Raw genomic sequence first — 14,306 nt, forward strand, 5'->3', positions numbered from 1 at the left:
ATCATTATTTCTGACGTTAATGTCCTCATTTTTTTTTTTTTGCAGTATTTGCCATTAACAATGTAAAGATCTTCACAGTATAGTTTTCCAAATGGTTATTACCAGGTCATTCTTTTTTCTTGGATTACTCAGGTACCAATGTGCAAAGTATTCTCTTGAGCATTTTCTTGTCACTCAAGTATTCTTTGCCTTTATCCAGAGGATTTTGTCATATTCTTTGCCTACATTCTTTGTTTTATTCATCCATATTTTTACCCTAAAGGCTCACATAGTATGTAGGAAATAAATATTTTGATTTTTTTTTAATTTGCAGTGTTGGGGATTGAACCCAGAGCTGTCCACATACTAGGTGAGTGCTCTACCTGCTGAGCTATATCCCCAGCCCAGTGTTTGATTGGCAGTATGTCTCTGTCATCTTTGTTGCACTGATAATCTAGCAAAGTATAGGATTTCTGGTTGAAGATAATTTCATTCACATTTCCTTAAGAACCTCTCAATTATTTATAAATTGCTAGGGGGAAAAGGTCCCTTTACCTTCTTTGAGTTCCATTTGTCCTGTGGGTTGTTAATTTTCTTTTAGATGTAAATGTTAACTTCTACAGCAAGAATCCCAAAATAGCATTCTAAGATTGTATTGTTCAAAGTGTACAAAGATTCAAATGTTTTTGCATTGTAAGATTGAATGCATAAAATTATTGGAAAAGTGAAATCTGATCAACAGCTCCTGACTTGGCCTTGATGTCACCTTAGAGCAATGGTTCTTAATCTACCTTCAGAGCATCATGATGAGGTACAAAGTACATCATGAATAACTTATTAATAGCTAAACTGACATTTCTTATTATGTGAGAATTGTAATTCCTACAGAAATGTTATTTTCAGTTGAGGTCAAGGATACTTTGGGAGTGTCCATTTCAATATGCTAAAACACATATGTTTTAGGCATTCATTCTAACAAAATTATCTATATTCATTCAGCATTGATCATCTATTAATAGTCTGAACTAGAACTGAAGAGCTGGGAAAACATGTTTATGTAGTAGTTATTAAAATATTAAAATCATTAGTACTTTGAAACTGATTAATTACATACATAGTTTTCTGGTAAAATTACCTTTAAGGTATCTCATGTCCTTGTACTATAGTTCGTTAGTGAATGCTACCCTTTTGCTACCTCCACTAAAATCCGAATCATGACTTTCTCTCTAAAATTTGGTGAAGGGAGCCCTGGTACTATGCATATGAGATTATAACCCATCTTGTAGTTTTGGGTAAAAATGTTGAGAACCTTTGCTTTAAAGAGTAGTTGCTAACTTTATTGGGCATAACACTTTGGAACATTGAAACTTTACCAACCTAATAAATAATGTTTCTGAAGACCATTATCTCTTATGAATGATACAAAATAATTTGCAGTTATGTTTAAACAGGATTTGTTCAGATTCCCAACATTTTTACAGCCTTTTGGCCTCTTATTCCCACAGAAAAACTGAAGTTTGAAAGGCAAAATTATTCTCTTTCTCTTTATTTGAGCAGAATTAGGAGCTTGTATTTTATGTTTGCATCTAGGTAAAGCAAGGTGGTTGTGATTTGACAAGCTTAATAGTTTTTCGTGTGCAAGTAGAAAGAATAGTTTGAAACATTTTATTGTAGCATAATTTCCATTAAGAATTCTTAGTTTGGGCTGGGGATGTGGCTCAAGCGGTAGCGCGCTCGCCTGGCATGCGTGCGGCCCAGGTTCGATCCTCAGCACCACATACAAACAAAGATGTTGTGTCCGCCAAAAACTAAAAAATAAATATTAAAATTGTCTCTCTCTCTCTCTCTCTCTCTCTCTCTCCCTCTTTAAAAAAAAGAATTCTTAGTTTAGATGTAAAGGAAAAAAGAAAAAGGATTGCTTACACCAATTAAATACTATGAAAGTCCTGACTAACCACAATGCATCTCAATTCGTTCCCAAGTTCTTAGTATGTGATCTTACTTAGATCTTTATTTCTTAAACATTTCCATCCAAATATTCCCTAATTAGAGGATCATGGAAGCCTTCCATTAGAATGTCATGAAATGATTACCCACCTCCCAAAATTTAAATAATGCTTACTTACTATCCCTCTACCCCTGCCATTGCTAACTAGATTCCCAAAATACCACTAGTCCACATTTAAGTTTGTTACTTTGACTCAATTAACTGGTCTCCTATTCAAGTGTGTGTGTGGGTGGGGGAGGGCAGTTATGATGATCAAGTGACAAATCAACTGCATTATAGGTCAAGTTTCAATCTAATAGGCTCAGTGAGCTCATCCCGTGTTTTCCCCCAGTTCCAGAATATATACTAGTTAACAGCTGGTTATGTTCCCATATTGGCTCTCTCTCATTTATGGATCAAGGGTCATTAGGGTAGAGAAAGTTAAGTGGGAACTGTTGATTTCTCCTTCCTGCCAGATAGTGACAAAAGATAGACATAATGGAGTAATTGCCAGTATTACTATGGTTATCACATACTTGAATGAGGCGGAAGTGTTGATTCCTATTATGTCTTCACCTATTGGGCCTGGGCAGAAAGCAGATGGACCTTAAAATAGGACTGGATTATTTCAACATTAATTAGAGGTGGTTTATTGGTAGTTTTTCCAAGTGTAATACCTTTGGTAGAACAAATCAACCTGGTATGGGAAATGCTACATCTCCCTCTACCAATTTGCAAGGACCACCAAAAGAACTTTCCTTGACAGGATCAATAGTATGCCTTTGGTCTTGCTCCATGTGTATGGCAGCTTACTAGCTCAGCCATAATACAGTCTTCAGAAATTTTGAACACCTTGACATTTTGCAGAATATCACACTGGCCCACTTCATTGATGACATTGCACAAATTGAATTGGGTGAGCAGGGAGTAGCAAGTGTTGCACTGGAAGTAGCAAATGAGAAATGTTTAATCAAGCTTTATAAACAAACTGCAGATGGGAGATAAACCTTATGAAAAGTCAGAGGGCACCCACCTCTGCTATGTATACGTCATTTACAGTGCCAATTTGGAGATGGTGCTCTGAAAGTATAGAGGTTCATTCTGCAAGATGAATATAAGCTTTGAATCAGAGACCAATCGTTATGGATTGGATTTGGAACGTCCCCTTAAGCTTCATGTATTGCTGACTTGGTCCCCCGCTAGTGGCAATGGTGGGACTGGTGGAAACTTTAAGGAGTGGAGTCAAGTTGGAAGAGGTAGATCACTGGGAATGCGCCTTTATGGGGTTTATTTCCCTGCTCTCCCTTCTGTCTCCTGGCTGCCATGTTGCTCTGCTACACCCTACTCACCATGCTGTTCTCCCTCACCACAGGTTCAGAAACAGTGGAGTCAAATGACCAAAGACAGAAGCCTTTGAAACTATGAGCCAAAATAAACCTTTCCTCATTTCAGTTGTTTTTCTCAAGTTTTTTATCACAACAACAGAAAGCTGACCAACACACACAGATAGTATTTCTCTCCTATAAGATATATAGGTTCAGAAATTAAGGAGTAGAAGTAGAAGAAGCTCCTCTCACTATTACATTTTGTAACCAACTACAAACATCAGAAATAATTCCTTCTATCTAACTGCACCCTTGTGCCATTGACCATCCTTTCCCTGTCCCTTTCTCCTCACACCCTTCCTAGACTCTGGTAACCACTGTTCTATTATCTACTTCTTTGAGATCAACCTTTTGGCTTCTATATATAAGTGAGAACATGGCAGTAGTTGTCTTTCTGTGTCTGACTTATATCTAGAAGCCAACACAATTTCCTTTAGATTCATCCATGTTGCTACAAATAGCATAATTACACTTTTTTTAATGTCAGAAGAATATTCCATGTGCATGTGTACCACATTTTCTTTATCCATTCATTAGTTATTGGACTGTTAGGTTGCTTCCATTTTTTAGATATTGTAAATATTGCTATAGTGAACATGGGAGTACAGTTGTCTCTTCAACAAACTGATTTCATTTCCTTTGGTTACATACTCACTAGTAGGGACAGCTGCATCATATAGTAGTTCTATTTCCAGTTTTTTGAGGAAGCTTCATACTGTTTTCCATGATGACAAACTTACCTTTCTACACTCTGCCTTGTGCTGCTGGAACTGCAGCTTTGTAAATCACAAACCTCTGGTGGCAGCTACTCCTCGTGAGCTTCTGTCAATAAGGGGTTCTAGAGTCAGGACCTGGAAGGAGGGTAGAGGAAGAAAGGCTTGCTCCTTCCTGGTGATTCTGCTACTTGTGGCTCTAGTGAGTGTCACCTCTTCATTCGGTCAGCAGCCCTTTCTTACCAAAGTGTCCCCCAAATCCAGTTTGTAACACTTGCAGAACTAGATTTATTGTCTCAACCCACCTCCCCATTAGAGATCCAGACAAACCACGAGCTGGTTGGAGCCCATTCTTGTGAGATTTCTCTGGTATCTGGTCTGTGGGACCTTCCTCTGAGACGGAGGACATGAGCATGGATGAGAGCCTGTTTTCTCAGAGGTTTCAGCTCCACAGGCCTCCTTATCCAAATATCTCAATTTTAATAATTCTAGCCCCTCCCCTTTTCCCCTTGACCTAAGGAGAGAACCTTCTTCCAGCAGTTGCTACCTCCAGAATTCTTGATGCTTTTTTTTAAAGCTCTTTGGTTATTCACTAAACAGTTTACATCTAACTAATGTTTGTTTATATTGAATTCTTTTTGCTCATGTAACTGGTGTGATTTTTCTCTTGATCTAACATAAGGTTTCTAATTGGCCAATAATGCTTCCTGTGTCCATTCCAGAGCTTAGAGTAGAGGGTCAGCTCTACCTAAATTACAGAGACTGAGATTGGATAAGGGGTGGTCAACTCAAAGAAAAATGGGATACTATTACCAAGAGAAGCATAGGGGAATCAGGCAAAAATCACATCTGAATGTCAGGTCAATCTTCAAAAATTATAAACTGTGTCTCAAACTTTCTTTCTCTTTCTAAAAAAAATTGTGTTTGTTCTTTTTAGTCATACATGAGAGTAGAATGCATTTTGACATATTATACATACATGGAGTATAACTTCTCATTCTTGTGGTTGTAAATCATGTGGAGTAATTCTGGTTGTGTATTCATATATGAACATAGGAAAGTTATGTTCAATTCATTCTACTGTGTTTCCTATTCACACCCCACTTTCTTCCCTTTCATTCCCCTTTGTTTAATTCAATGAACTTCTATTCTTCTCTCCCCACCCCTATTGTGTGTAGCATCTACATATCAAGAGAACATTCACCTTTGGTTTTTGGGGATTGGCTTATTTCACTTAGCATGAAAGTATCCAGTTCCATCTGTTTACCAGCAAATGCCATAATTTCATTCTTCTTTATGGCTAATGTTCCTGTGTCTCAACCTTTCTCTGCTTCTCCCAAACTTTCTAAGTTCTGAAGGTGAAAAGACAAACCACAGAATGGGAGAAAATTTTTGCGAATAATATATAATTTATAACTCATAAAGGACTTGCATCTAGAATATAGAAAGAACCTCTGTAATTCAATAATAAAAAGACAATACAATTAAAATGGTCAAACGATGTGAGTAAACACTTCTTTTAAGAAATATACAAAACACTGATAAGCACATGAAAGATGCTCAGTACTTCTAGCCATCAGGGAAATGAAAATCAAACCACAATGAGAAGCCATTTCACACATAGTAGAATAGTTATGATCAAACACAAAACAGAAATAACAAGTGTTGGAGAAGAGGTGGAGAAATTGGAACCCAAATATTATTGCTGGTGGGATTGTAAAATGGTGCAACTGGTTTGGAAAATGGTCTGGCTGTTTTCCAAATAATTAAACATAGAATTACCACATTATCCAGCAATTCCATTTCTAGTTATATATCCAAGAGAAATGAAAAGAGATGTCCACATAACACTTGTACACAAAACTTCATAGCAGCATTACTGATGATTCCAAATGTGGAAAAAACCCAAATGTCCACCAATTAACGAATGGATAAACAGGAGGATGTGCAATGACATATTATTTGACAATAAAAAGAAATGACACAATATAATATGTTTGAACCCTGAAAACATGCTCAGTGAAAGAAACCAGTCACAAAGATTAAATTTTTATAAAATGCCCAGTATAGGCAAATCTATGGATAGAAAGTAGATTAGTTGGTTATTAGGGTTGGAGGAAATGGGGACAAGAGGGGAGGTATGAAGTGTAGAATTTTTTTCATAGTAATGAAAATATTCTAAAGCTGATTGTGGTGACTGATACATAGCAATGTGAATTTATTAGAAGCCATTGAGTTGTATTCTTTATTACTTTTTTCTTGGGTTATATATTTTATTTTATTTTGGTAACACAGGGACACAATTTAATGATTCTAAGGATTTTTTTTTTGTAGATTTTTTTTTTTTTACAAGTCAGGTACCATAAACATTCAAATAATCCATCTTTTAAAAAGTACGTTTACAACATCAAAAGAATTAAGATGAAATATAAACCTTTCTACTTACAATTTTTATACAGATTAACCAAATCACAAATACCACAAATAAATGTTAAGTTGTAGCAATATAATGAATAAACATTCAGATTCTTAATAAAATCTTCCTTTAACATTTTTTTTAACTTACCATTATACTAAATAATCTATGCAGAGTTTTGGGGTACAATACCAAGAAGGCACCAACAGTACAAAGCAGATACAAAGCAGTTTCAGAACTTTCTGGAGTGCTCTACATGAATAAACAGCACAAAAAGGCAACAAGCTTAAGCTAAACCTGGTATAACCCTAGAGAAGTCACTCAGAATTCACTCAGGATTCCCAGTTGTTGCTGATCCATCATGTCGAGTTGGATGACAGTAAGAGAAACCACATCCTTACTCCACTCTTACATGCTTCTCATCTGCACTATAGGAGTATCTTGTTTCAATACCAGCATAACAATTTTAAAGCACAAATGCTTTAAAAATGTGTAAGCAAAAGGATTGCTCAGATTTTCAAAACCACTACATTTACAAAAATATTTCCCTTAAACTTGGGATTGCTCCAAAACATTGATTTACAAATATAAAAGTATTATGGAAGGACCCAAAGCGTGTGCATATGTATGTGTGTATTAACATACAGTTACCATACTATATAAAAGTTAATTAAAAACCATATTAACATAAAAGCAAATAAAGATCAAAGTCTCCTCTGAATGGGCTGAATATTATGTGGCATGTGGGTGGTTTACCTTCATGATTCCTCAGAAACAATTACTGGTGAGCCATGTATAGTTTACTGAAGCTAACAGTTTTCTCCACACCCACTGCCTCTGCCTGAAAACAGCAGAGATGAGTGTGAACATACCACACCTGCACACAGAACATGATGATATTTGTTTACCCAGATTCCATTGTGGTCTGTGTTTCTCAGTAAGCTCTAAAGACTGTCAGGGCAGAGTCTTCATAATTGATTCTCACATCTATCCCACAGGCTTGTTGGCCGGCTGTTTCATACCAAACAGAATGTCTTGGAATGTTTCAATGGGAATTTTTTGCTTACATTTTAGACACCAAAAAACACATCCATCAGAAAGCTTATCTGAGCATGCTAATAATGGAGGCATTCAGCATCACCAATAAGAATTGAGATGACATAATCTATACATATTTAGAAATATAAAACCAAAATGATGTGTCTGTTATACATAATAACTTGTAGTTTCACAGGTACCTTGGTTATAACAATTCTCTGACCTGTTAAACTACATTTTACATGATATTAATGAAAAGTAAACCACTTGTGGTTACAGTAATTCTAGAATGCAGTGAGTGGTTTCATGCCAATCTGATTTCACAGTACCAACAAAGAGGATGGCAAAGAGCTTGTAGCCCCTAGATATTAACAGCCAAAGCTAGTTTTTCTACCTAGAAGATTGCAAATTAAACTAATAATATTAACATTGCATTAAAAAAGTACAAAGAAATGAGTAATAAAACTGCCAATGCTCTTTTTAAAATGAAAACTGACTTATTTATCAATATATCAAATAACAGTCAAATCTCTGTATCCTGTCAATGCTGCATGGACCACGACATGGCAGCTCTGAGTATGTAAGTGAAAAGTTAGTTATGTATTTTTAGGGCAAGAATCAAGATGTGATTCTTATTTCTAAGGATGAGTCAGCCATCTTTCTTTAGTCACATGAGGTGTGTCAGCACACTTGGCTAGGTGGCATGCACCATGTGGTACTAGGCAGCTCTTTCCAGCACTTGGCTGTGCTAGTAGCAGCTCTGGGGCATACAGGCAGGCCCCTTTTTGAGGGAACCAGAGATTCCAACCTGAGATGTTTGGCTTTTGTCCCCAGGGTTTGACAGACTTTTTTGAGACTTAAGATTTGAACAAAGCAACATGTCAGAATTATCTGCAGTGCAGAGGGAAAAAGGCCTTTTGTAAGCCACCTCATGTAAACTGAAGTGTGGGGCAATGCCTAGGGTGGGGAAGTGAGGCCCATGGGCACTTCTATTTGGAGCACAAACAGAACCTGTCTGTCCATTCAGACACATTGATCCAGAGGAAATCAACACTGAATCTTAACATGAATGTGAAGATAAAGATGTACATTTATTTCCATGAATTACAAGTGCATTGCTGTTCATATTAGCAGGCAGTCTTTATATAACCCATTCTCCATTGCTGTCAAAAATAAAAGAAAAAAAAGAAAAATAGGACAGCTGAGAGACGAAAAGCAAAAAATAGAATTATTTTCCCTAAATGATCTGCTGGATAGCATTTTCCGTGGAACACAACTCAGAGGTAACAATAGATTTTTCATTTCAATCATAGGCATGTGGCACTTGGACAGTCATCTCTGCACAGAAAGCTGTAACAGTCATGCGAGGGTACAGTAATTATTGAACAAGGCAAATTTCTCACCACAGAGAGCAGTGGGGGAGTCAGGAGGCACCGCACTGGGACAGAACACCGAGTCAACTCCACAGTACACAGTGGCAGAACAAATACTTAAAGAGATCAGGAAAATATGGAGAGCTCTGAACATGACTTAATGCTAGCTTCAGCTTCTTCTGATGGTCTTAACTCAGCAGTATCAGAAATATTTAAAGAGTACTTGAACAGTGCTTCATGTCATGAGCTCATGAAGGCTTTATTACAAATTGTTATATTGTAGGTTGAAAAATAAACTTGAGATGCTGACATGCTATAGAAGGAAAAAGAATTGTACACTTTCTCATTAAAGTTGCAGTGTTCCTCTCTGCTAAATCCTCCAGCATTGAATGTGGTTACTGAAATAGTTCAGGGCATATATGCACCGGGTATGTGGAATTCCATCGCGGATCAGCCTGCTCACTACTTCTCCAGAAACATTCCACAGTACTGTCACCTTTTGTGTCTCTCATCAAATGCTGAGCACAGCTGCCATTTCAAATCTTTTTATGTAGGTTTAGCAAACAGTAAGTACTGCATGTAATACATTTTTATAAGTGTTATACCTCTATAATTGTTATAAGTAACCACAGTAAATCTGCAAAATGACATTGCTGGGTGCAGTACTTCTTTTCTATTTAGAATGACTGAATTTTCTAAAAGCTGGGCAAATAGCACATACCTTAAATATGTTAGTAACTAACATGATATTAGAAAAGACACTGACAAGTGCTCCCAAAGGATTCCCGAGACAGAAGCACTTGCTGTAGGCTGCAATGTCATCCAAGGTATTTCCATAAGCTCTGGGGGAAAGTTATAGTCAACAGATGAAGTGCAAATTTGGGGCTGTCACTGACTTAAAGTGCCCTAGGTAGTAGCCTTCCCTATCATAAAGATGCCAGTGACTAGAGCCAATGTGGAAAGACTCTTGCTCTGGTGAGGCTGCATGGGTCAGTCAGCAGGGCATCATGTAGAAAGGATTCAGGAGTGGGAGGAACCACTGCATCTTTCAAATCAGAAAGCGATTAGTGACTAAAGCAACGGTAAGCAGTACGTGCATTGGAAGTACATACTGCTGCCAGTCACCGGTGGGTGACACACACAGGGGTGGTCAGGAGGAATTCTCTGGACTGAAGGAATTCTTTGAAAGCATAAAAGCCACAACTACCAGAAACCACCCCTCCGAACAGCTCAAAGGAGTCAAACTGAATAAGCCATGACAGGCTGGAGACAGGACCAGGGGTCAAGAACTGGAAAGAAGAACATCGATGTCTGAGCACGTCCAGTCCTCTGATCCCTTGTCCTGACAAATTTAAGATCTATATCCTGGCTGAAATCTAGCAGTCTCTTCAAAAATGAGTTCTTTGAGCTTTTCCTTAGGTAAGTCATCCAATTCCATGTCAAACTTGAATGGTGCTTCAGCGATGGGCTCATCACTTGGGTCATAATACTGCTCCAGATATGGATGGGCCAGAGCCTGCTCGACTTCAATTCTCTTATGGGGGTTGAATGTCAACATTTTGTCCAGTAAATCCAGAGCTTTAGAGTCAGCATTGGGGAACAGCCTGTTCCATGGCACCTTATTTTTGTGTGGAAGAGAAAGCAAATAGTTTCTAGCTTTTAAATTTATTATACAATTCAGGTCTTCCTGTGATGGGGATCCAAGAATACCCAGAATGTGGTTCAGCTGGTCGAGATAATGTTTCCCTGGAAAGATGGGCCTGTTGGACAGCATCTCTGCCAGGATGCAGCCCACAGACCAAATATCAATGGACTTGGTATAGCCCTTGGAATTCAACATAATTTCTGGAGCCCTGTACCAACGTGTGGCTACATACTCTGTCAGGAATCCTGTGTGATCATGATCTGGATCTGCAACACGGGCCAAGCCAAAGTCGCATATCTTGAGATCACAAGTGGTGTTGAGCAGCAGATTGGAAGGCTTGAGGTCACGGTGCAAAACATTAGCTGAATGGATATATTTTAATCCTCTGAGGATCTGGTAAAGAAAATAGCAGATATGGTCGTTGCTGAGGTGTTGTGTCTTCAAGAGCTTGTAAAGATCTGTTTCCATGAGGTCCTGTACTATATATACATCTTTCATCTGCTCAATGGTTGGTGCTCGAATAATATCATTGATGCCAATGATGTTCTCATGTCTGAAGCGCAGTAAGATTTTTATCTCCCTCAGGGTTCTCTGGCAGTAGGTCTGGTGCTCAAAAGGACTGATTTTCTTGATAGCTACTCGAACTTTGTTGATATTATCATAGGCAGAGCTGAAAGAGGAATATTGTCACTGTCTTCCTTCCACAAGGTGCCTAGCCAGATAAAATTAAATAATGGAGGTAGCACAGTACCTGCCACGATGCATTCAATAAATTAGTTTAATACAAAAGAGACCCAAGATTTAGGTGTAAGAGAATCTCCTTCCACAAGTCTTCATCAACATAAAACACTTCAATTAGGTCATTATAATAAAAACAATATCGTTTCTAGAGAGATCTGGATCAAGATGAGACAGCCTGAATGTGATTCTATAAGAATACCATTTAGACTTTATATACTGACCACTAAAAATATTAAGAGGTACAGTGCTTGCCTCGCATGCACAAAGCACCAGAAAAATCAATCCTCAGCACAAAAAACAATAACAACAACAACAAAAAAACCCAAACCAAACATTAATAGGAAAAGTCTACCATAATTAAGCTAAAATGTCTGGATGCATTTATGCTGTTAACAGAGCTCACTTAGAGTAAGGAGAGGGGAGTCCAATTAGGCCCAACTCAAATAGATTTTTAATAAGTTAAGAGAGTGATGCTGGCTTATCCTTCCTGAAACGCAAACAGCACAATATTAAAACCCACTTAAAGACTTCAAGGTTGAAATATTTCGCAACCAATACTGGTGTCACTAATGCTTTTTAGAAAGCGTGCGCAGAAAAGCACCATTAGCATCACTGGAGGTACTTAATGAAAGCTGTTCACGGTAAACAGAGATGGAAGGAGAAAAAATAGTATTTCGGTATTCTGCACATAGGCTCTAGGCGAAAGGCTTTCAAGAACACCGCTGCCACCATCGACGAGCATCTGATGGCATCCCAGGGTTTACAATTGAACTTCAAAAAGAAGGCTGTGATATTAGACAATTAAGGGACAAGAGGGGCCGAGGTTCCCTTCCTGGGGGTCCAGGCTTGAAAGTCCGCGCTTGCGACCAAGTACGTGGGTCTCCTAACCTCCACCCGCTGAGCCCCTCCCAACCGCGAGAGAGCAGCCCTGGAAACGCCCTTAACAACACCTAAATGTCTATCACACCCGGGGACCCCACGCTAAAACCCCGTCGCGTGGACCAAGAAGCCTATGGTTGGGGTCGCGGCGCGGGAGGCCAAAGCGCGGGTGAGGCCGCGGCTGCGTCCGCTGGAGCCCCAGGCGGTGGTGTGTCCCGGCGCGGTCGGGGCTGCGGGCGGGCATGGCCACTCACCACACCATGCCGTAGGCGCCCTCGCCGATGTTCGAGAGGTTGGTGTAGCGCGGCCCCACGTCGAACACCTGCCCGCGGACCATCTCCGGGCCCGCGCCCGCCGCCGCCGCCGCCGCCGCCGCCATGTTGGCTGCCCGGCCGCCGCCGCCGCCTCAGCTGCGCTGGGCTCGACGCTCCGCTGTCGCCGCTCAGTCCCTGCCCCGCCTCCCGAAGGAACTGCGATGCTTCTGGTGCAGCCGCTGTTGCTGACCAGGAAGAAAGAAGGACAGCAATGCTCAAGAGAACTGGAGAGGTTACGACCGCTCGGACCGACTGCCTGCCTGACTCGGGTTATATATTTTAAATGAGTGAATTGTGTATTCGGTGAATTATACCACAACAAAGTTGTTTAAAAAGCATTGTATACACAGTAGGCATGTTATATATATTCATGAATTAGTCATGTAAACAAGTAGATTGAACAAAATATACTTCTGCATTTAGATGTATTTTAGGGGTAACTAAAGGAGAAAAGAAAATGTATGCAATTGTTTCCAGATCTTTCAAAGGAAGGAAAAAAGCAAAATTTACTAACAATCCATGTGGTTGCTAATATCTCATTTCTTTTTCTCTCATGAGTTAATCTCAAGTGGGTCTTTGCCAGCTTGCTAATGCTCACTGTCTGCCACCTGATACAGTCAGAAAGCTGCCATCTATTTCTTTCAGATGCCAGGACTTTATAGATTACCCACAGGTAGTAAATGTTGAAAAGATAAATCTTCCAAACACTCATCATTTTGCACAACTATCTTACAATGATGTTTTGATCACCTTGATGTGAAAATGATACTCCCATGTGATGAAATATTTTGATCTCCAAATTGTATCAGCAAGTGTAAATCTTTGATAGAAAAAGCAACATGAACAGGATGTAGCTTAGCTATCTGAAATAATAATGGTCAGATTGCCACTTGTGCAATTTTGTACATTCAAAAGGGGAGGACATGAAAGGAAATGCTCTCAAAGTTTAGAAGACCCACATTTGGTAGTAGCATGTACTGTCTCCATCTGAGGCTACTCGGATAGCTGGCCAGGTAGGTGTACCCCTGACCTTGACAGCTCTGTTTTTATGTCTCGTCATCACTCCCTGAAATAATACATTTAGATACCTGGACCCCTCACTTGGATATTCTTTGGTTAAAGTTCAAAGACATTGTTTTATTTTACCATTGTTTTGTAGTAATGCTTGATGTCATTTATAGTATGTTGTGCCTAATAAATGCTAAATGAGTGGTTGAATGAATGAATCAAATTGAATGAAATAAAATTAATTATTGTCACCTGTATCGCAGAGTCTCTACCCTTCCTATATCATGACTGTCAGGATCATAGACTAGTGTTCTTGTTTTTACATGAGACAAAACAGAGGCTTTGATGCCCACATAGCACACACATTGCTCAAAACATTTTTTTCTGGAGCACTTTGGCAGATAGGAAAAGGAATCTTGAATTTGGGTGAAAAGAAAGAAATATGTAGAAATATATTAGTTGGCAAAACATCATATATCTAAACTGAAATATTACTAACTTCATCTACCTCTAAAAACTATTTAATACTTTCTAGTCACTCTGCTTTATGAATTATTCTGGTTGGGGTAATCTGAATGCATGTGTACATGTGTATTTTCTTGGTTGCACATAAAACACCAATAATGTTTTAGAACAAGTGTGGTCAGAGTGCGTGGCCACCTGCACCCCGTCCTGACCCTGGCAATTTGAAAGCTGTTTCCCAAAGATTACCACTAATTCCAAGGGGACAGAAGATCATGTCCTTGCTTTCTGTCGAGAGAGAGAGAGAGAGAGAGAGAGAGAGAGAGAGAGAGAGAGAGAGAGAAAAGAAAGGCTTATAAGAGAACC

At 39.0% G+C, this 14,306-nt stretch overlaps 1 protein-coding gene across 1 annotated transcript; it reads right to left on the reverse strand.

Moving 5' to 3' along the window:
• Positions 1 to 10,153: 10,153 nt before the first annotated feature.
• Positions 10,154 to 12,535, reverse strand: LOC143389496 (mitogen-activated protein kinase 1-like). Its single transcript, XM_076842519.2, has 2 exons — positions 12,411 to 12,535; positions 10,154 to 11,206 (listed from the first exon to the last, which is right to left on the reverse strand). The coding sequence occupies exons 1-2, from the start codon at positions 12,533 to 12,535 to the stop codon at positions 10,243 to 10,245; spliced, it is 1,089 nt and encodes a 362-aa protein (XP_076698634.1). The 3' UTR covers positions 10,154 to 10,242.
• Positions 12,536 to 14,306: the final 1,771 nt, after the last annotated feature.

Source organism: Callospermophilus lateralis, unplaced genomic scaffold (genome assembly GCF_048772815.1).
Source record: "Callospermophilus lateralis isolate mCalLat2 unplaced genomic scaffold, mCalLat2.hap1 Scaffold_63, whole genome shotgun sequence".
NCBI classification, from domain to species: Eukaryota; Metazoa; Chordata; class Mammalia; order Rodentia; family Sciuridae; genus Callospermophilus; species Callospermophilus lateralis.